The 23,161-nt window shown below is 46.8% G+C and overlaps 1 protein-coding gene across 1 annotated transcript in view; it reads right to left on the bottom strand.

Annotated features, from left to right (window-relative positions):
* Positions 1–23,161, bottom strand: part of LOC147113360 (VPS10 domain-containing receptor SorCS1-like) — a 1,462,440-nt gene that overhangs the window by 396,625 nt on the left and 1,042,654 nt on the right. Inside the window, exon 4 of the mRNA XM_085996119.1 lies at positions 8,246–8,404. Within this exon, the coding sequence (XP_085852245.1) occupies positions 8,246–8,404 (159 nt within the window). The remainder of the gene's footprint in view (positions 1–8,245; positions 8,405–23,161) is intronic.

Genomic DNA, 23,161 nt, shown 5'->3' with positions numbered 1-23,161 from the left:
CAGCAGCAACTCCCAAACCCGCGAACTCTTCCACCTAGAAGGGCAAGGGCAGCAGGCGTATGGGAACACCACCACCTCCAAGTTCCCCTCCAAGTCACACGCCATCCTGACTTGGAAATATATCGGCCGTTCCTTCATCGTCGCTGGGTCAAAATCCTGGAACTCCCTCCCTAACAGCACTGTGGGTGTACCTTCACCACACGGACTGCAGCGGTTCAAGAAGGCGGCTCACCACCACCTTCTCAAGGGCAATTAGGGATGGGCAATAAATGCTGGCATGGCCAGCGATGCCCACATCCCAGGAACAAATGAAAAAAATCAGAATCCTTGGCACATTCCAGCTCCCCAGATGTTGGGTCATCCGATGTTGGTAACTGAGGCCGCTGTCATTGTCATCTGACTGATTGCCAGGACTCTGAAAAATTGATCCAGGTGCATGGAAGTTATGAATGATACCTCCGTGTTGTCTATTGGGGGAATTCCGTGATCCTGCACTCACAGGCAGCAAAGATCGGAGATAGGGCTAGAGCACTTTCTAGCCCTGATTCTCTGACCCATACTCGCTGTGAGCCCGGGTCCCTGCTGGAAGCATGGAATTACTCCTTGTGTTTATGAGCTCCCTGGGACCCTATGTTGCTGTGCCTGTGAGGGAAGCTCACGTAATTGCTGAATACTGCACCGACTGTATAGGCACTTGGCTGGTACGTCATGGCTTACAGCTTTGTCAGTAATGTCGTGTTTCAGGCTGCAGCTTGAATAGAACTTTATTCATTCACCCGAGATCAGTAATAGAACTCGTGGGAGATGAAATCCTCAGTGGCTACAGAATCATCACGGTCAATTTTAACCTAACCCGCTCATCGGGAAAGCGATGGGATCGTGTGCAACACTGGTTTTGCACCTGACTCGACTTTACTGTCCTTCGAAGTCAATATTGGGCAGAGCGTTCCACCAGATCCAGGGGTTTCCCACCTGGGTGGTTAGGTTAAAATTGACCCCCTTCATTTCCGTAAAATATAACAAAGGGCCTTTCAGCTCAGTAGCCCAATTACACTTTCTTCCCAACCAGAAGAACATATAAGAACATAAGATGTAGGAGCAGGAGTAGGTCATTTGGCCCCTCGAGCCAGCTCCGCCATTCAAAAACTCCACTTCCCTGCCCACTCCCCATAATCCTTGACTTCCCTTATCGTTCAAAAATCTGTCTATCACCACCTTAAATATATTCAATGACCCAGCCCTCCACGGCTCTCTGGGGAAGAGAATTCCAAAAGGAATTGCAGCAAATCTGCAATGGAAATTTGAACTGAAGTGGATTCGGCTATGCATTTATTCAAGCCATTTCCCATTTGTCTCTATTATTTTTAAATGATACTTTTCGGGTGCGCAGCCACAACATGAGGACATTCATCTGCTCATGTGTGACGTCCTTTTCATGTTCCCAGACAGAAGCTTTCCTTTCATCGTGGTAGCTGTAATGAGTAACACTGCAACAAAGGCAAATCCATTTCACCGTACAAAGAGATGACTATTTCATGGTTTGTGTCTAATCTCTGATCAGACTGTGGAGAAGGAATTATAACAACAATCCCTGCTGGCGTGGTGAGGTGTTTGTGATACCGGGGTGCCTAGTGGATGAGAGGGATAACGATACATGGTTTGATCCCTTGCAGTCTATTGCAGGCATGAACTGGCAGACCAGCACAACAGTTATGCTGTAGACACTGGTCTCAGACCAGTATCGGCGGAGTCCAGCAGACATGACTTATACTGCCATATGTTCCTCACACTTAATTTACTGACAAGGAGCACTAAGTTGTGTTGCCTCTGTGGCCCATTTTTAATTAGATAAAAAGATCAGGCGTGTCTATGATTAAATAGATCCCTGGCCAATCAGTGTTGATACTCACAGGTGAGGCATGGTGACCATTGCCCGTTGAACTGTAGCTCAGTGAGGGAGGAGGAAAGGGAGAAAGTAGAGTCATAGGGGGCTTGATTCGGTTGATTTGCGCATCCGGTTAGCGCCCCGAGGACGCTAACGGGGTGCAAGTCAACTAGCGCCTGGATGCGGCACCGCTAACGCCTCCCGCAAATTCAGCGGGAGGTTAGCGGCGGTGCTAGCCATTAGCGCCGCGTGGTGCTGCGCCGCCGGCGATGACATCATCGCCATGCGCAGCGCCCCGCTAGCGCTCCGGCTGTAATATTGGGTGGCGCCCCCCGACTTACTGCCGGACGCTATGTCTGCCGGGATCAGGGGGGCCCACCTGCAGCCGGGGCGCCGCTAGTTAACGGAGAGGTGGCGGGCGGCCATTTTTGTTGCTGGCCGCCTGCCAGCACCTGCCCCCGTTGCTGTCCCCGTCCCCCGTGAAGCCCCCCTGCAGGTTGCCGGCTGCTCTCCGTGAGCCCGGCACTCCTCATTTGCCGGCACTTCCGATCCCTGGTGGACCAGCTGGGCGCCGGGTTGCGCTGTGCCACGCCCCTCCCCTTTAATAAGGGGAGGAAGGCCTGTAGTACCGCAGCGCGACAATGGCTCGCAGCGCCCCAAGAGGAACGTGGGGCAATTCCACTAGGGCCCCTCCTTCCTCTCGGGGCGCTACCTGGGAAAATCAGCTGCGGGGACGCTAAATTTTTTGGGGCACTATAATTAGCGCCCCGGTGAAGGTAATTTTATCTCATAGAGTCATAATGGTACAGAAGGAGGCCAAACTTCCTATTGAGTCCGTGCCAGCTCTCTGCAGAGCAATCCAGTCAGTCCCATTCCCCTGCTCTATCCCCGTAGCCTTGCAAGTTTAACTCTCCCAAGTGCCGATCCAGTCCCCCCTTGAAAACATTGAGGGCTGGGTTTTACCTGCTGAGACGAATTGGATGCGGGACTTCTGCCTTCTGGGTTCTAGTCCAGCCCCCAGCGACGTCTGACACACAGACGCTATTTTCCCATGATTGTCCTTGTTAAACCCGCCCACTCGGGCTTGCCGGCTTCCTTTTGTTTCTCTCCCACACCTGGCAGCTATCTCTTGCCCTGCCAGTACACTTTACACCTAATCTCAGCCTATTACCATCTCGTCTAGCTTCTAATACCTTTTATTGTCTCTTTTACATCTTTTGTTTCTTTTATTCTTTTGTCCGATCGCAGCCCTGCCTCCGATCTATCTTCTTTTCTTTCCAGTTTTGAAGAAGGGTTCGACCCGAAACATCAACTCAAATTTCTCTCCACGGATGTTGCCTGACCTGCTGAGTTTTTCCAGCATTTTCTGTTGTTATAAAGGAAAGCCAGTGTCAGATGACGTCAGTTGAGGACGCTTCATCTGCCGGTTTTCCAAAGGGTCATGTACCAATTTTTTTGACAGGTGATCTGTCAGTGTTTGACAGCATTGAGGTGCTGTCAAACACTGACAATCACTGTACAAAGGTGAGCCCTTGTACCCAGGCTCTCCAATGACTTTTTAGGATAAAACAGATGGCAGCTGCAGGTGAGGTTACAGAAGCGATCTGTCACTTCTCCCAATGAGGTGAGGCCACACAAACACTTCAAAGCTTGTCACCTACAGAAAAATCTAAACACATTAAAAATGACTTTCTCAACATCTCCTTACCTTTGATACTCACCAGTGTCCCATTGGATCCTTTACACCACTTCTGCAGCTGTCATCTATACAGAAACATTACAGCAGACCCACAGCACGCCTCACTTACCCTGGTGGGGTTCCCCGATGTCGGGAAGCCCACAGCAGAAGTCTCAAAATGAGAAAAAGCCTCTTAACTACCTGTTAACAGGCAGTTAAGTGGCTATAATCCTCTTCCCGCCGCTAGGAGTTGGGTCCCTGCGCAAATCGGGGACCTGACTCCCGGGAAGATTGGTTGGAGGCGGGTTGGGAGCGTGTTCGGGACTTTCATCGGTGGCAACTTCCAGGTCCTCACCACTCGCTGCGTAAAAAAGTTTTTCCTCACGTCACCCCTGTATCTCTTGCCCAAAACCTTAAATCTGTGTCCCTTAGTCCTTGTACCATCAACTAGTGGGAACGGCTTTTCCCCGTCTACCCTATCCAAACCTGGCATAATCTTGTACACGCCTATCAAATCACCCCTCAACCTCCTTTGCTCTAATGAAAACAAATCCAGCTCCTCCAACCTGTCCTTGTAATTAAAATCCCCCATCCCCGGAACCATTGTAGGGGTAAAAAGAGAGTAAATAAAACAGGGATTACACTTCAAAAGTACTTTGTTGGCTGTGAAGCACTTGAGTCGATCCGAAGTTTGTGGAAGGCACTGTACAAATACAAGCTGCTTCTTTAAAAAGAAAAACGAAAATGTGGATATACTCATACATGGAGGGACCTTTTTATTACTGTCACAAGACACAGAGAGAGAAACACACACACACCTTTTAGAAGTGTCTTCAGTAGAAGTGGTCATGTAAAATCAACATACCATTCTACCAGAAACCTACTCTTCACATTATTGACCTTCTGGTAAAGAGCTGAATTACAATATGAACTCGCTCATTTATCCACGTGAGCTGATTTGAAGGAAATATCTTGCCTTATCATGTCCTTAGAATGTCTCAATGTACTTTGTAACCAATTAATGACTTTTGAAATGTAGTCACCATTGTTATGGAGGAAAACGCAGCAGCTAATTTGCACAGACTAAGGTCCTACAAATAGAACATTTGACGAGCGGCCAGTTGATTTTTTTTTGGTTATGTTTGTTTCAGAAAGGAATGCTCGACAGAATACCGGGGGTACTCCCGTTTACATCCGCCTGAACAGGCAGACAAGGGCCTGGCTTTATTTCTCATCTGAAGGTCGGCACCTCTGACAATACAGCACACTCAATCATCAGCAAAGTGATGGAAGGCGTCGTCGACAGTGCTATCAAGCTGCACTTACTCAGCAATAACCTGCTAACTGACGCCCAGTTTGGGTTCCGCCAGGGCCACTCAGCTCCTGACCTCATTACAGCCTTGGTCCAAACATGGACAAAAGAGCTGAACTCAAGAGGTGAGGTGAGAGTGACTGCCCTTGACATCAAGGCAGCATTTGATCGAGTGCGGCATCAAGGAGCCCTAGCAAAACTGAAGTCAATGGGAATCAAGGGGAAAACTCTCCATTGGTTGGAATCATACCTAGCACAAAGGAAGTTGGCTGTGGTTGTTGGAGGTCATTCATCTCAATCACATGACATCACTGCAGGAGTTCCTCAGGGCAGTGTCCTAGGCCCAACCATCTTCAGCTGTTTCATCAATGACCTTCCCTCCATCATAAGGTCAGAAGTGGGGATGTTCGCTGATGATTGCACACTGTTCAGCACCATTCGAGACTCGTCAGATACTGACGCAGTCCGTGTCCATATGCAGCAAGACCTGGACAACATTCAGACTTGGGCTGACAAGTGGCAAGTAACATTCGCACCACACAAGTGCCAGGCAATGACCATCTCCAACAAGCGAGACTCTAACCATCTCCCCTTGACATTCAATGGCATTACCATCGCTGAATCCCCAACTATCAACATCCTGGGGGTTACCATTGATCAGAAACTGAACTGGACCAGCCATATAAATACTGTGGCTACAAGAGCAGGCCAGAGGCTGGGAATTCTGCGGCGAGTGTCTCACCTCCTGACTCCCCAAAGCCTTTCCACCATCTACAAGGCACAAGTCAGGAGTGTGATGGAATACTCTCCACTTGCCTGGATGAGTGCAGCTCCAACAACACTCAAGAAGCTCGACACCATTCAGGATAAAGCAGCCTGCTTGATTGGCACTCCATCCACCACCTTCAACATTCACTCCCTCCACCACCGGCGCACTGTGGCTGCAGTGTGTACCATCTACAAGATGCACTGCAGCAACTCACCAAAGCTCCTCCAACAGCACCTTCCAATCCCGCGACCTCTACCACTTAGAAGGACAAGGGCAGCAGACGCATGGGAACATCACCACCTACAAGTTCCCCTCCAAGCCACACACCATCCTGACTTGGACCTGTATCGCCGTTCCTTCACTGTCGCTGGGCCAAAATCCTGGAACTCCCTTCCTAACAGCATTGTGGGTGTACCTACACCATATGGACTGCAGCGGTTCAAGAAGACAGCTCACCACCATCTTCTCAAGGGCAATTAGGGATGGGCACTAAATGCAGGCCTAGCCAGTGATGTCCACATCCCATCAATGAATAAAAAAAAACTCCCTTAGTACAGCCCTGAAATATCAGCCTTGATTACCTGCTCAAGTCCTGGAGTGGGGCTTGAACCCATTCCCTTCCAACTCAGAAGAGAATGATACCAACTGGGCCAAGTTCAAACGTATACTCTGTTTAAAGCGGTGATAGCCCTGAGTACAGGAAACTCTTTGGTATCCGGCACCGATGGGACCGGGATGGTGCCGGTTGATAAAAAATTCCGGATAACGGAGAGGTATATCTACCGAGGCTATTTTTAACAAACAAAAATTAAAAAATCAAGAAATGTGCAGCATAATTGGGTACTCACCTAGAGAATGTTGTGTTAAATGGATGGTGGAAGATGCTTGATTAAGTACAGTACTGCCAGTTGAGGGTAATCCATAACTCTTTAATTACTTAACAGTAAAACAAAACTTATAAACGACTGTATACTGTAGTTTTCGGAGTGAGAATTGTGCCGGTTATTAGAGAGGTCCGGTTTAGGTGCTGGTTAAACGACAGTTTCCTGTAAATGTCCCTGTGCTGTTTCTCCGACAGCATATCCCTAATTTGCGACCTCCACCACCTAGAAGGACAAGGGCAGCGAGCGCACAGGAACACCACCACCTCCAAGGTCCTCTCCAAGTCACACACCATCCCGACTTGGACGTATATAACCGTTCGTTCATCATCACTGGGTCAAAATCCTCGAACTCCCTACCCAACAGCACTGTGGGAGTACCTTCACCACAAGGACTGCAGCGGTTCAAGAAGGTGGCTCACCAGCACCTTCTCAAGGGCGACTCGGGATGGGCAATAAATGCTGGCCTTGCCAGCGATGCCCAGATCCCCAGATTGAAATGTAAAAATATACTAATAAAGTTTCTGTAGCTGAAACCGTTTGGCCATTTGTCTAAACTTATATAAAAACAGAAAATGCTGGAAATACTTAGCAGGTCAGGCAGCATCTGTGGAGAGAGGAACAGAGTTCACGTCTCAGGTCAGTGACCCTTTGTCAGAACCGTGACCTGAAACGTTAACTCTGTGTTTCTCTCTCTACAGGTGTTGCCTGACCTACTGAGTATTTCCAGCATTTTCTGTTTTTATTTCAGATTTCCAGCATCCACAGTATTTTGCTTTTGTCTAAACTTATATTTTTGTTATATCCTTTTCATAAAATCAGCAAGGCTCTTCAATCCTACCTATTCATTGCCACCTATTCTGGAATAACAAAATGCCAACCTATGTGCATTGAGTAACCAAACAGCGCTGCTGTGCATATGCCCTGACAGACACATTGACAGATTAATTATATAGCTATGGCAGCAGGGACCCTGACAATATGCTTTTATTTTTTACCTCGGTTTTATTAAAAAGAATTATTATTTTTATAGCACCAGATGTGACCAGATCTGTTGCCAACTGTGACAGCACTTTGGTGTTAGTGAAATGGAAATCCAAATCTCAGAGGAAAATTCAAACCCAGAATCGGAGGAATTTTCAATCCAAGATGCTGTGCTGTAGACCCCTGGAAGGCTGGTCGGGGATTTGAGTTTGATCCTTTGTAAACCCCTGGGCTGGACAGTGTTCAAATGCTGGCAGCCTGGATGTTGTGTGTTCCAATTCCTTAGTAATCTAAGGAAAGCTCCGAAAGACATTCCAATATTGAGACTTCTCCTCCTGATACATTAATGGAGCTGTTCCTTGCTGCAATTGGTTCCGCCCCATCAGTACGTCACTGGAGCAGCTCTGGCGCATTCTCGAGACGGGGTAGCAAGATTTAAAGCATTTTTTAATGTTAAGGGATATATTTTAAATATTCCTCCCCCCCCCCCCCACACAGACGCTGGTGGTGTACTTTGAACAGAACCTACTGTGATACGCTTTCAATAAAAGCACGTTTCTGAACCTCACACTGTCCATGTCTTTTCACACGTTGAAAGTGAACCTATGAACATGCAAGGACCTCATTTTCTGTTTTGTTTGCATTCAAAGCAAACACATCCAAACCACTAGCTACATTGCAATGAAAATGTCGCTCAAATTCCAACTGCGATAGGCTGAAGTGACATCTCTCTCACCTTTTGGTCTTGGCCGTAGGCCAGAATCCAATCCTCTTCTTGCGGATGGAAGAGCATACTTTGAATCTGAAAGCTTTGGCGGTACTTTTGATAGGTCGCGCCTTCATCCGAGCTGATCAGTACACTGCTCTCAATCTCGGGGTCACTCACGAGCATTATCTGTTCAAGGCAGGAGAAAAGAGAAAAACAAATCTGAGGAAAAGCTTAAAGCTACACAGACAGACAGACAGAGGTACAAAAAAGAAAACGAGTTTGCTTAATTTGAGTATTCCCCGATGGGAGGCTGGGGGTTAGTGGGGAATGAATAGCTGCACTACAAATTGGTTGCATTGCTTGAATTGTAATTAAAATGTCAGCGTAGAATGGCTTCTTTTGAATGTAGCAGTGGTTGGAATGACCCCAAATTGACCTTACCACACATCTGCTGTATATTAATGCCGATCTCCTTCACAGTGCAATGTGCAGAGTTCGGCTTTTACAAACGCTAATGCTTTTAACTGCTGCTCGTTTTCAGTCGGTGCTGGGAAAGTCATCATCTGATTATTTTATGATCAAAAAAAAAGAAATCACCCACAAAACAACGACAAAATGGTGGACTGTGGTTAATCCCGACATTTTTTCCGGGACTGTAACGTCGTTTTGTTCCCTGTGGAAAGACTTCCTTGCAAAAACATATGAACATACGGAAACGACAGGCAGGAAAAGAACAGCTGGTCCATCAAGCCTGCCCCACACCATGACGGCTGGAGCATGGTGACCAGACACTTCCTACCCGCCCCTCCCGCAGTCGTGGAATCTCCCGGGAGAGGCAAAAAAAACACCAGGGCCAATAGAGGAAAACAAATCTGGAAAATTGCTCCCCGACCCCCCTCAGGTGATTGAAGTTCATACAAGTTCATGATACAAGTGTATTTCCATGGATCTATTCTTCATCGTTATCATTATTTTGGATTGCCTTACGTGAAATTTAATAATAAACATAAGACTAGAAGTTACTGTTGATGATATTAGTGAGGAAATGCTGAATGCATTTGAATGTAGGGTTGCCAACTCTGATTTGACTTATTTCTGGAGATTTGATCATGTGACATTTGATCAAGTGACACCATTCTTGTGATGTTTCATCATATGACATTTGAACATGTGACATTTGCCCAAAATACATAGCAACTTCTAAAAATAATGAATAAAACCAAAACCAAAGGTAATTCAATTCACTGATTCCCACATTCCACCCCCTGAAGACCAGCTTCAGGGAGGTGAGGCTCACCCCTCAGGGAAAAGCACCAAAGCTGCCTGACTCCCGGAATAAACACATTATACAACAGTGCACATCATAGGCCGGCAGGAACTCTCTCTCCATACAGTTTGTGTTTCTCTCCCTCCCTCCCTCTCCAAGTTTGTGTTTCTCTCTTCCTCTCTCCCACTTTGTGTTTCTCTCTCTCTCTCTTTCACTTTGTGTTTCTTTCTCTCCCTCTCTCCCACTTTGTGTTTCTCTCTTCCTCTCTCTCCCACTTTGTGTTTCTCTCTCTTCCTCCCTCTCCCACTTTGCATTTCGCTCTCTCTACCTCCCTCTTCCACTTTGCATTTCGCTCTCTCTACCTCCCTCTTCCACTTTGTGTCTCTCTCTTCCTCCCTCTCCCACTTTGCATTTCGCTCTCTCTACCTCCCTCTTCCACTTTGTGTCTCTCTCTTCCTCCCTCTCCCAGCTATCCTCACAACCAGCAATAAAGTATGATGTGGAGATGCCGGTGTTGGACTGGGGTGGACAAATGTAGGAAGTCACACAACACCAGGTTATAGTCCAACAGCTTTATTTGAAATCACAAGCTTTTGGAGCACTGCTCCTTCGTCGGGTGAAGTGAAGAGAAGCATACAGGCACAGCATATATAGTCAGAGAAAACTGCCAGGTGATTGCAGGTAATCTTTCTAACTGCCCTTTATCACACCTCGGCAGAGAGATAATCACAGCAATCAAAGGTGTGAATGGTGTCCAAACAGGTCAGTCAGGAAAACATTACATCAAAGAACAATGAGGTCGGGTCACAAGGGGTCAAATGTTGCAGATGCTGGGGTCTGTATGAAAAACAGAAAAAAACCAAAAACTTTGCAGGAAATCACAGCAGGCCCGGCCGCATCTGTGCAGAGAGAACAAGCCAACGACGACTCGAGTCTTGATGACCCTACGTCAGGTGGGGTTACATGTAGCGTGACATGAACCCAAGATCCCGGTTGAGGCCGTCCTCATGAGTGCGGAACTTGGCTATCAGTTTCTGCTCAACGATTTTGTGTTGTCGTGTGTCTCGAAGGCCGCCTTGGAGAATGCTTACCCGAAGATCGGAGGCTGAATGTCCTTGACTGCTGAAGTGTTCCCCGACTGGGAGGGAACACTCCTGCCTGGCGATTGTTGTGCGGTGTCTGTTCATCCGTTGTCGCAGTGTCTGCATGGTCTCGCCGATGTACCATGCTCTGGGGCATCCTTTCCTGCAACGTATGAGGTAGACAACGTTGGCCGAGTCACATGAGTATGTACCATGTACCTGGTGGGTGGTGTCCTCACGTGTGATGATGGTATCTGTGTTGATGATCTGGCATGTCTTGCAGAGGTTGCCGTGGCAGGGTTGTGTGGTGGCGTGGTCGCTGTTCTCCTGAAAGCTGGGTAATTTGCTGCGAACAATGGTCTGTTTGAGGTTAGGCGGCTGTTTGAAGGCGAGTAGTGGAGGCGTGGGGATGGCCTTAGCGAGGTGTTCATCATCGTCGATGAAATGTTGAAGGCTGCGGAGAACATGGCGTAGTTTCTCCGCTCCGGGGAAGTACTGGACGACAAAGGGTACTCTGTTGGTTGTGTCCCGTGTTTCTCTTCTGAGGAGGTCTATGCGATTTTTCGCTGTGGCCCGTTGGAACTGTCGATCGACGAGTCGAGCATCATATCCCGTTCTTACGAGGGCGTCTTTCAGCGTCTGTAGGTGTCCATCGTGTTCCTCCTCGTCTGAGCAGATCCTGTGTATTCGCAGGGCTTGTCCATAGGGGATGGCTTCTTTAAAGTGGTTAGGGTGGAAGCTGGAGAAGTAGAGCATCGTGAGGTTGTCCGTGGGCTTGCGGTAGAGTGAAGTGCTGAGGTGTCCGTCTTTGATGGAGATTCGTGTGTCCAAGAATAAAACCGATTCTGAGGAGTAGTCCATGGTGAGTTTGATGGTGGGATGGAACTTGTTGATGTCATCGTGTAGTCTTTTCAGTGATTCTTCGCCGTGGGTCCATAGGAAGAAAATGTCGTCGATGTATCTGGTGTATAGCGTTGGTTGGAGGTCCTGTGCAGCGAAGAAGTCTTGCTCGAACTTGTGCATGAAGATGTTGGCGTATTGGGGTGTGAATTTGGAGGAACGCGATGGACACCTACAGACGCCCTCGTAAGAACGGGATATGATGCTCGACTCGTCGATTGACAGTTCCAACGGGCCACAGCAAAAAATCGCATAGACCTCCTCAGAAGAGAAACACGGGACACAACCAACAGAGTACCCTTCGTCGTCCAGTACTTCCCCAGAGCGGAGAAACTACGCCATGTTCTCCGCAGCCTTCAACATGTCATTGACAACGACGAACACCTCGCTAAGGCCATCCCCCGCCTCCACTACTCACCTTCAAACAGCCGCCTAACCTCAAACAGACCATCGTTCGCAGCAAATTACCCAGCTTTCAGGAGAACAGCGACCACGCCACCACACAACCCTGCCACGGCAACCTCTGCAAGACATGCCAGATCATCAACACAGATACCATCATCACACGTGAGGACACCACCCACCAGGTACATGGTACATACTCATGTGACTCGGCCAACATTGTCTACCTCATACGTTGCAGGAAAGGATGCCCTGGAGCATGGTACATCGGCGAGACCATGCAGACACTGCGACAACGGATGAACAGACACCGCACAACAATCGCCAGGCAGGAGTGTTCCCTCCCAGTCGGGGAACACTTCAGCAGTCAAGGACATTCAGCCTCCGATCTTCGGGTAAGCATTCTCCAAGGCGGCCTTCGAGACACACGACAATGCAAAATCGTCGAGCAGAAACTGATAGCCAAGTTCCGCACTCATGAGGACGGCCTCAACCGGGATCTTGGGTTCATGTCACGCTACATGTAACCCCACCTGACGTAGGGTCATCAAGACTCGAGTCGTCGTTGGCTTGTTCTCTCTGCACAGATGCGGCCGGGCCTGCTGTGACTTCCTGCAAAGTTTTTTTTTTTTTTCTGTTTTTCATACAAACTCCAGCATCTGCAACATTTGACCCCTTGTGACCCCACCTCATTGTTCTTAGAGTCATAGAGTCATAGAGTTATATAGCACGGATAGAGGCCCTTCGGCCCATCGTGTCCGCGCCGGCCATCAAGCCCTGTCTAATCTAATCCCATATTCCAGCATTTGGTCCGTAGCCTTGTATGCTATGGCATTTCAAGTGCTCATCCAAATGCTTCTTAAATGTTGTGAGGGTTCCAGCCTCCACAACCCTTTCAGGCAGTGAGTTCCAGACTCCAACCACCCTCTGGGTGAAAAAGTTCTTTCTCAAATCCCCTCTAAACCTCCCGCCCTTTACCTTGAATCTATGCCCCCTAGTTATTGACCCTTCCACTAAGGGAAAAAGCTCCTTAGTATCCATCCTATCTATGCCCCTCATAATTTTGTACACCTCAATCATGTCCCCCCTCAGCCTCCTCTGCTCCAAGGAAAACAAACCCAATCTGCCCAGTCTCTCTTCATAGCTGAAGCGCTCCAGCCCTGGTAACATCCTGGTGAATCTCCTCTTCACCCTCTCCAAAGCTATCACATCCTTCCTGTAGTGTGGCGACCAGAACTGCACACAGTATTCCAGCTGTGGCCTAACCAGTGTTTTATACAGCTCCATCATAACCTCCTTGCTCTTATATTCTATGCCTCGGCTAATGAAGGCAAGTATCCCATATGCCTTTTTTACCACCTTATCCACCTGTTCCGCCGCCTTCAGGGATCTATGTACTTGCACACCCAGATCCCTCTGACCCTCCGTCTTGCCTAGGGTCTTACCATTCATTGTGTATTCCCTTGCCTTGTTAGTCCCCCCAAATTGCATCACCTTGCACTTTTCCGGGTTAAATTCCATTTGCCACTGTTCCGCCCATCTGACCAACCCATCTATATCGTCCTGCAGACTGAGACTACCCTCCTCGCTATTTACCACCCTACCAATTTTTGTATCATCCGCGAACTTACTGATCATACCTTTTACATTCATATCCAAGTCATTAATGTAGACCACAAACAGCAAGGGACCCAGCACCGATCCCTGTGGTACCCCACTGGCCACAGGCTTCCAGTCACAAAAACAACCTTCGACCATCACCCTCTGCCTTCTGCCACTAAGCCAGTTTTGTATCCAATGTGCCAAGGCACCCTGGATTCCATGGGCTCTTACCTTCTTGACCAGTCTCCCGTGCGGGACTTTATCGAAGGCCTTACTGAAATCCATGTATACCACATCCACTGCGTTACCCTCATCCACACACCTAGTCACCCCCTCAAAAAATTCAATCAAATTAGTCAGACATGATCTTCCCTTGACAAAGCCATGTTGACTATCCCTGATTAATCCTTGCCTCTCCAAGTGGAGACTAATTTTGTCCCTCAGAATTTTTTCCAATAATTTTCCTACCACTGATGTTAGGCTCACTGGCCTGTAGTTCCCCGGTTTTTCCCTACTCCCCTTCTTGAATAATGGTACTACATTAGCAGTTCTCCAGTCCTCTGGCACATCCCCTGTGGCCAGAGAGGTTCTGAATATATGTGTTAGAGCCCCCGCAATCTCTTCCTTTGCCTCACACAGCAGCCTGGGATACATTTCGTCCGGGCCTGGGGATTTATCCATTTTTAGGCCTGCTAAAACCGCCAATACCTCCTCCCTCTCGATGTTAATATGTTCGAGCATATCACAGTCCCCCTGCCCTATTTCTATGTCTACATCGTCCCTCTCCATAGTGAAAACAGATGCAAAAAATTCATTTAGAACCCCTCCTACATCTTCCGGCTCCACACACAGATTGCCACTTTTGTCCCTAATGGGCCCTATTTTTTCCCTAGTTATCCTCTTACCCTTAATATACTTATAAAACATCTTAGGATTTTCCTTTATTTTGCTCGCCAGTGTTATTTCATGGCCCCTCCTTGATCTCCTAATTTCTTTTTTAAGTATCCCCCTGCACTTTTTGTACTCCTCTAGGGCTTCCTCCGTCTTTAGCCTTTTGTATCTGCCAAAAGCCCTCCTTTTTTTTCTAATCCATTCTCGTATATCCCCTGACATCCAAGGTTCCCTGTGGTTTTTGGAACCACCCTTGACCTTTACGGGAACATGTTGCCATTGTATGATCTCAATCTCCCTTCTGAAAGCCTCCCATTGCTCCGATGCGGATTTTCCTACAAGTAGCTGATCCCAGTCCATTTTGGCCAGATCCTGCCTTATCCTATTAAAATCGGCCTTCCCCCAATTTAGAACCTTTATTTCCGGCCCATCCCTGTCCTTTTCCATGACCACCTTAAATCTCACCATATTATGGTCACTGTCACCAAAGTGCTCACCTACTAGCACTTCTTCCACTTGGCTGGCCACATTCCCTAGAATTAGGTCCAGTACCGCCCCCTCTCTTGTAGGACCTTCTACAAGCTGGCTCAAAAAGCTCTCCTGGATGCACTTTAAGAATTTTACACCCTCTGTGCCTTTCACACTCTGACTATCCCAGTTAATATTGGGGAAGTTGAAATCCCCCATTATTATTACCCTATTATTTGCACATTTCTCTGAGATTTGCCTACATATCTGTTCCTCTATCTCCCCCTGACTGTTTGGAGGCCTATAGTACACTCCCAGCAAAGTGCTTGCCCCCTTTTTGTTTTTAAGCTCCACCCATATGGCCTCATTAGAGGAACCTGCTAATATGTCATCCCTCCTTACTGCAGTAATTGACTCCTTAATTAATATTGCGACACCCCCTCCTCTTATACCTCCCCCTCTGTCTCGCCTGAAGATTCTGTACCCCGGAATATTGAGCTGCCAGTCTTGCCCCTCCCTCATCCATGTCTCCGTGATAGCAACAATATCATACTCCCATGTGTTTATCAACACCTTCAGTTCATCCACCTTATTTGCAAGACTCCTTGCATTAAAATAGGTGCCATCCAGCCTTGCCCTTGTATATTTGCCCTGTCTACCATGCTGACTTGTTTTTTTCTCTATAATTGGCAGCACATCACCCCCTATTTCAGCTCCCCTCTGTATCCCATCCCCCTGCCAAGTTAGTTTAAACCCCCCCCAACAGTGCTAGCAAACCTCCCCGCAAGGATATTTGTCCCGCTCTGGTTCAGGTGCAACCCGTCCGACTTGTACAAGTCCCACCTTTCCCAGAAGCAGGCCCAATGATCCAGGAAACTAAAACCCTCCCTCCTGCACCAACTCTTTAGCCACGCATTCATCTGTTCTATCCTCCTATTCCTATACTCACTAGCACGTGGCACTGGGAGTAATCCAGAGATTACAACCTTTGAGGTCCTGTTCTTTAATTTGCTACCTAGCTCCCTAAATTCTTGATGCAGGGCCTCATCCCCCTTCCTACCTATGTCGTTGGTCCCAATGTGGACCAGGACCTCTGCCTGCTCCCCCTCCCCCTTAAGAATGCCCTGTAGCCGCTCAGTGACATCCATGACCCTGGCCCCAGGGAGGCAACAAACCATCCTGGAGTCACGTTTGCGGCCACAGAAACGCCTATCTGTTCCCCTTACGATAGAATCCCCTACCACTATTGCTCTCCCACTCTTTTTCCTCCCTTTCTGAGCAGCAGAAGCGTCCCTGGTGCCAGGAAGCTGGCTGCTGCTGCCTTCCCCTGGTGAGTCATCCCCCTCAACAGTATCCAACTTGGTATACCTGTTTGAAAGGGGGATGTCCGCAGGGGGCCCCTGCACTTCCTGCCTGCCTCTGTTGCTCCGCCTGATGGTCACCCAAGTTCTTTCTGCCTGTGCAGCCCTACCCTGCGGCGTGAACAACTCGCTAAACGTGCTATCCACGACCCTCTCAGCATCGCGCATGCTCCAAAACTCATCCACCCGCAGCTCGAGCGCCGCAATGCGGTCTACAAGTAGCTGCAGCTGGATGCATTTCCCGCACACATGGTCGCCAGGGACACTGGCAGCGTCCCTGACTTCCCATGTGGAGCAAGAGGAGCAGAACACGGGTCTGAGCTCTCCTGCCATGACTTACTCCTTTAATTAATTTAAAAATTTATTCAATACCCCAGTTACAGGTATACTCTAGGGTGCTTTATTTACCAACTGTCCCCACTACAACACAGAGACCCTAGAAATTTAACACCACAGAATTCAAGCTTGTAATGAAAAGAGAGAAATACTCACCAACCAATCACTTACCTGCTTCCTGGTGACGTCACACCCCGATTACTTTTTACCTCTCTCCTTCCCTCTGACTTCCCAGACTGGAGGCTGGTAAACCTTACCTGGTCTCTGGGACTTTTATAGCCCCGCTGCTGCCGCTGAGTTCCCGCCGACGCACTGAGGCCTTACCTGGTCTCTGGGACTTTTATAGCCCCGCTGCTGCCGCTCGAGTTTCCCGCCAACGCACTGAGGCCTTACCTGGTCTCTGGGACTTTTATAGCCCTGCTGCTGCCGCTGAGTTCCCGCCGACGCACTGAGGCCTTACCTGGTCTCTGGGGACTTTTATAGCCCCGCTGCTGCCGCTGAGTTCCCGCCGACGTACTGAGGCCTTACCTGGTCTCTGGGACTTTTATAGCCCCGCTGCTGCCGCTGAGTTCCCGCCGACGCACTGAGGCCTTACCTGGTCTCTGGGACTTTTATAGCCCCGCTGCTGCCGCTGAGTTCCTGCCGACGCACTGTAATGTTTTCCTGACTGACCTGTTTGGACACCATTCACACCTTTGATTGCTGTGATTATCTCTCTGCCGAGGTGTGATAAAGGGCAGTTAGAAAGATTACCTGTAATCATCTGGCAGTTTTCTCTGACTATATATGCTGTGCCTGTATGCTTTTCTTCACTTCACCTGACGAAGGAGCAGCGCTCCGAAAGCTTGTGGTTTCAAATAAAGCTGTTGGACTATAACCTGGTGTTGTGTGACTTCCTACAGCAATAAAGCAGTGTGTTTCCAAATAGCCGGGAGACCAGCAGGAACCAGACAACGCAGTTTGGTTACAAGCCGAGACAGCCGGGGTACTGTGCATGCGCAAACAAGGACCATATATCCCGAGTCGCCAGCAACAATGCTCGGGACACCAATCGGCCATTCCGGTAGACTCCCGCCAAAAACAGGAGGGTTGGGAACCCTATTTGAGTAACATTGCACCGTCCACTGTTTTCAGTTAAATGAATGATGCCTCCATTAAAATAGCAAAGAAGCGTCATTGAAACACATTAAACATTTGCCTAGTAATAACAGTCATGTATTTCTGGAATAACAATAGGAAATGCTGGAAACACTCTGCAGGTCAGGCAGCATCGAGGAAAGAGAAACAGAGTTAACGTATCGGGTTGAAGACCCTTCGCCAGAGCAAGACCCTTGTCATGTATAGCTTATAGCCATTATTGGGGAATCATGGCACATCATAATATGCTGTTCTTGGGATACTATATCTGAACATTTGGATGTATTCAAGTTATTCTGATACCCAGAACCATGTCTAAATACCATCACTGAATTGCCAAAAAAGATTATCACACCTACAGTTCTTGTTATCGGTTCTCGTGTATTCTCCATCTGGGTGGTTTGCTGGCCACCTCAGTAGGGGTTGAGAGTCATATTACCATCGTGACCTCTAGATTGCCGATCCAATACCATAACCACTATGCTACCATATTGTTGGGAATGGATGTTCTTACTTATAACTTATTCCACAAGATAATAGGTTTCAAAGGCATTTACTGCCATTCATAGGAATTAAGCATATTGCTACCAATAACCACACACACACACACACAATGATAACTATTACCAATAATAATTACACATATACTGGAGACATTTACAGTAAAAAGACTGAAGAACATAAGAAATAGGAGCAGGAGTCGGCCATATGTCCCCTCGAGCCTGGAGTTTAGTGTTCAATTGAAAAAAAATGAAGTATCTTTGGTTTAATATTGAGTTCTTACAATACCATTGCAAGTACTGATTTGGAGTTACTTAGCTCACAACATCAGAACATAAGAATTAGGAGCAGGAGTAGGTCATACAGCCCCTCGAGCCTGCTCTGCCATTCAATAAGATCATGGCTGATTTTCTACCACATCTCCACTTTCCCGCCCAATCCCCATATCCCTTGATTACCTTAGTACCCAAAAATCTATCAATCCCAGCCTTGAATATGCTCATTGGCTGAGCATCCACAGCCCTCTGGGATGAAGAATTCCACAGATACATAATCCTCTGAGTGAAGAAATTTCCCCTCATCTTAGTCCTAAATGCCCTACCCCTTATCCTGAGACTGTGAACCCTAGTTCTGGACTCCCCAGCCAGGGGGAACAGCCTCTCAGCATCTACCCTGTCAAGCCCTCTACAAATTTTATACCTTTCAATGAGATCACCTCTCATTCTTCTAAACTCCAGAGAATATAGGCCCATTCTACTCAATCTCTCCTCACAGGACAACCCTCTAATCCCAGGAATCAATCTAGTGAATCTTTGTTGCACCACCTCTAAGGCAAGTTTATCCTTCCTGAGGTAAGGAGACCAAAATTGTGCACAGTACTCCAGGTGTGGTCTCACCAAAGCCCTGTACAATTGTAAAGAAAGAAAAACTTGTATTTATATAGCACCTTTCACAACCACCGGACGTCTCAAAGCACTTTACAGCCAATGAAGTACAGTCACTGTTGTAATGTGGGAGATGTGGCAGCCAATTTGCACACAGCAAGGTCCTACAAACAGCAATGTGATAATGACCAGATAATCTGTTTTTGTTATGTTGATTGAGGGATAAATATTGGCCAGGACACCAGGGATAACACCCTTGCTCTTCTTAGAAATAGCGCCATGGGATCTTTTATATCCACCTGAGAGAGCAGACGGGGCCTCGGTTTAACGTCTCATCTGAAAGACGGCACCTCCGACAGTGCAGCACTCCCTCAGCACTGCATTGGAGTGTCAACCTAGCTTTTTTATGTGCTCAAGTCCCTAGAGTGGGACCATGAACCCACAACCTTCTGACTCAGAGGAGAGTGTGCTACCAACTGAACCACAACTAACACTGATAGCAAGACTTCCTTACATTTATACTCTAACCCCCTTGCAATAAAGCCTAATTGCCGGAGAATTAACTGCATCACAGGATTCGAGCTTGAGGGGCCAATCCTTGTTGAATTCTAAAGTATCTATTCTAATACCTATCTTTTTATACCTTTCTTTCACTCTAGCTACATGAGAATTCACATGTTTCAAAGTATTTTACCTCATCCAATTAGGTGGACTTCAGTTTTAACAAGACTAACATCAAGCCTTCACCTTGACTGAGCTTTCAATTACGTCATTCAACTGGAGACAGTTACAAGGGTCCAAGGCTCATCTACAGATGTTATCGCTTGCCTTGCGCAGATATGTTCTTGGAGGAATTAACACCCTAGGAGGACAACTGAGAGGTCTATGAGGCTGGGACAAAGAAAGCTTGTAGCTGAATGCTGATCAGCTAAAGTCTCTGTCTGGAACTTTTAATTTCACTGGCATTTCCAGCCTTCTAACAGAAACTCACTTAAAAGCTAAAGTTAATGCAATAAAGCACTTCCTTACATAAATATGCCCTCTCAGGATATCGCCAAAAATTGGACGTGCATTCGTTGCCAAATCGGGAGCTTATTCCACGTCAACAACAACAATTTATAAACGCCTTTAATGTATAGAAATGTTCCAAGTTGCTTCACAAAAAGCACGAGGAAACAGATGCCAAGCCAGGAAGGAAGCTGTTCGAAGGGGGCAACTTATGTTTGGTTGAAGAGCTGGACCTGGAGAAGGTTTTCAAAGAGGCAGAGGGGTTTAGGGAGGGAATTCCAAAGGGTAGAACCAAGATGGCCGAAAGCTCTTGATCATTATAGAGTATGGATGCAGCACCCTATCCCCACTTGACTGCTGGGAACTGGATGGTAACTCTGCAGTGGACCACCAGAGACATGGACTTCCCCTTTCCATACCATGCTGTTGGGCACATACTCACTTTAAGAGCTCAACTGTAGACTACCAGGAACTGGGCACACAGTTCTCACTGGTTCATTAGCTGGTATAGATGTAAGATGCCCCATTGTAAGAAAGCAGATGCATTCTGACCACCAAATATGGAAACAATCGCATAGCTTTAACCATTGGACCATCAGAGTCCAACACTGTGCGTTAGATCGCCGGTATGTAACTTAAAATAAACTACCAAAATTAACATAATACATGAATTAAAAGAATCAATATTAACATTAGGTTCCAGTTGATGCCTACCTCAATGATATAAATTGGGTAAATGAGAATGCCAATATTCCTGTGTAGAGATATAAGTTCCCATTTGAACTTGGGCCATGTGGGAGCAGGCGCAAGACCCCCATGATGTTGTTGGCGGGAGGCCGAGCAATTTTAACTCACGGGCCTCATTACCATTTTGGGGGTCCCAGCGGGTGGGATTATGGGGATTTCGGGCAACATGAGGACGCTGCCGGGGACCCAAGGGAACAAAGGTTAAGTGGTAAGCGGGGGTTTGGGGGAAGGGGTTTTGTTCCACTTGAGGTGCTCGGTTCAGTGGATTGCTGCTGATCTTTAATTGCTCCAATGAGATACTGTAAAACTGAATGCACAAAGACCAACAGAGCAAATATATTGTGACTGTCTGCGCTTGGGAGAAAAAACAGCTGAGGGGGGTGACATGAATCTTGTAATTCATGTGGAAATAACTTATGAAATAATACTGTGCAGCCTGCTGGTGGCGCTGTCCAGTGAGAGTATAAATACTCGGGCACGGGCCCAGCTTGCTCAGGACATTCTTTAACAGGAACTAGTGAAGGACACAACTAGATCTCCATGTTGAAAAACAGTTGATTAAAGCCTTGTTTAATACTCAGACCAAGTGCCTAGTAATTTTCTTACGTCGGGGGGTCAGACGTAACAGAGACCAAGACCAAACTGAAACAGGCTCTGGGTTTCAGCAAAGGAAATAAGAGCTGAAGGAGGTGGAAAAATGGACAAGTGGGACTTCAAACACAGCATTTAAAATTGAAAGTAAACAGAGTGCTCAAGATATTTCTTAGCAGTGTTAGTTAAGCTCTTGTTACTATTCTTTGATGAATCAAGTCCTTCACATTGTGCTCTTAAGCATCCTTATACTTGTCTATCAGAGCAATTTAGGGATTCGTTGCAACAAACGGAACAGGAAATAAGTGGCACCAATGAATCACGTCATTATTTTCTTTATCGGCCCACACCACACAAATAAAACAAATCGCTCCAGAGGAGGTTTTCGGTGAAAAGCATTGAATTTTCAAAGATGCAGAATTGCTGAAGGACAAAAATAGCAGTACATTTGTCACAGGATAGTTTGCTTCTTCCCATTACAAGACTCTCCGCCTGGATTCAGGGAATGATCTGGATTAATAGTTTTTCATTAACAGTTGATAAACAAGCTCTCAAGTAGACACATGCTTCTGGTGCCAAACCCTGATGCTACTATTCATCAGCATTACAGGAGGCCCGAGAAATACCATTTACTTTCTTTAAATGTTGACAAATGGATTTCAGGGATAATTTATAGGTTCAAGAGACCTCATAATTTTTCTTGATATTAGCTGAAATGAAAACATTTGTTACTTGGGGAAATTATGTTTCACTCTTTGCTTTATTCAATGCTCTGTGAACAGATCGAGTTGGAAGTACAAATTGAGTTTACTGGCCAGTTTTACTAAACACCACATGAAGAGGTTCGAGTTTCAGTTTCAGTTTGATGAAAACGACAATGTAATTCGGGAGTAAAGCTGCCAGAATTGGAATTTTGGCAAGCGGCAAGAGGACACAAGAAGCTGTGTGTCATTCTGTGTAACATACTCCTAGCTGTGTCATTCTGTGTAACATACTCCTAGCTGTGTCTTATTCTGTGTAACATACTCCAAGCTGTGTCTTATTCTGTGTAACATATTCCGAGCTGTATCATTCTGTGTAACATACTCCAAGCTGTGTCATTCTGTGTAACATACTCCGAGCTGTGTCTTATTCTGTGTAACATATTCCAAGCTGTGTTATTCTGTGTAACGTACTCCAAGCTGTGTCTTATTCTGTGTAACATGCTCCTAGCTGTGTGTTATTCTGTGTAACATATTCAAAGCTGTGTTATTCTGTGTAACATACTCCTAGCTGTGTGTTATTCTGTGTAACATATTCCGAGCTGTGTGTTATTCTGTGTAACATATTCCTAGCTGTGTTATTCTGTGTAACATATTCCAAGCTGTGTCATTCTGTGTAACATATTCCGAGCTGTGTGTTATTCTGTGTAACATACTCCTAGCTGTGTGTTATTCTGTGTAACATATTCCAAGCTGTGTGTTATTCTGTGTAACATATTCCGAGCTGTGTGTTATTCTGTGTAACATATTCCTAGCTGTGTTATTCTGTGTAACATATTCCAAGCTGTGTCATTCTGTGTAACATATTCCGAGCTGTGTGTTATTCTGTGTAACATACTCCTAGCTGTGTGTTATTCTGTGTAACATACTCCTAGCTGTGTGTTATTTTGTGTAACATATTCCGAGCTGTGTGTTATTCTGTGTAACATACTCCAAGCTGTGTGTCATTCTGTGTAACATATTCCGAGCTGTATCATTCTGCGTAACATACTCCTAGCTGTGTGT

The sequence above is a fragment of the Somniosus microcephalus genome, chromosome 8 (genome assembly GCF_052327205.1).
Source record: "Somniosus microcephalus isolate GS21.2 chromosome 8, FLI_Smic_1.0, whole genome shotgun sequence".
Classification (NCBI taxonomy): Eukaryota; Metazoa; Chordata; class Chondrichthyes; order Squaliformes; family Somniosidae; genus Somniosus; species Somniosus microcephalus.
Note: the sequence above shows the minus strand (reverse complement) of the source record. Positions and strands in the feature narration are given on the sequence as shown.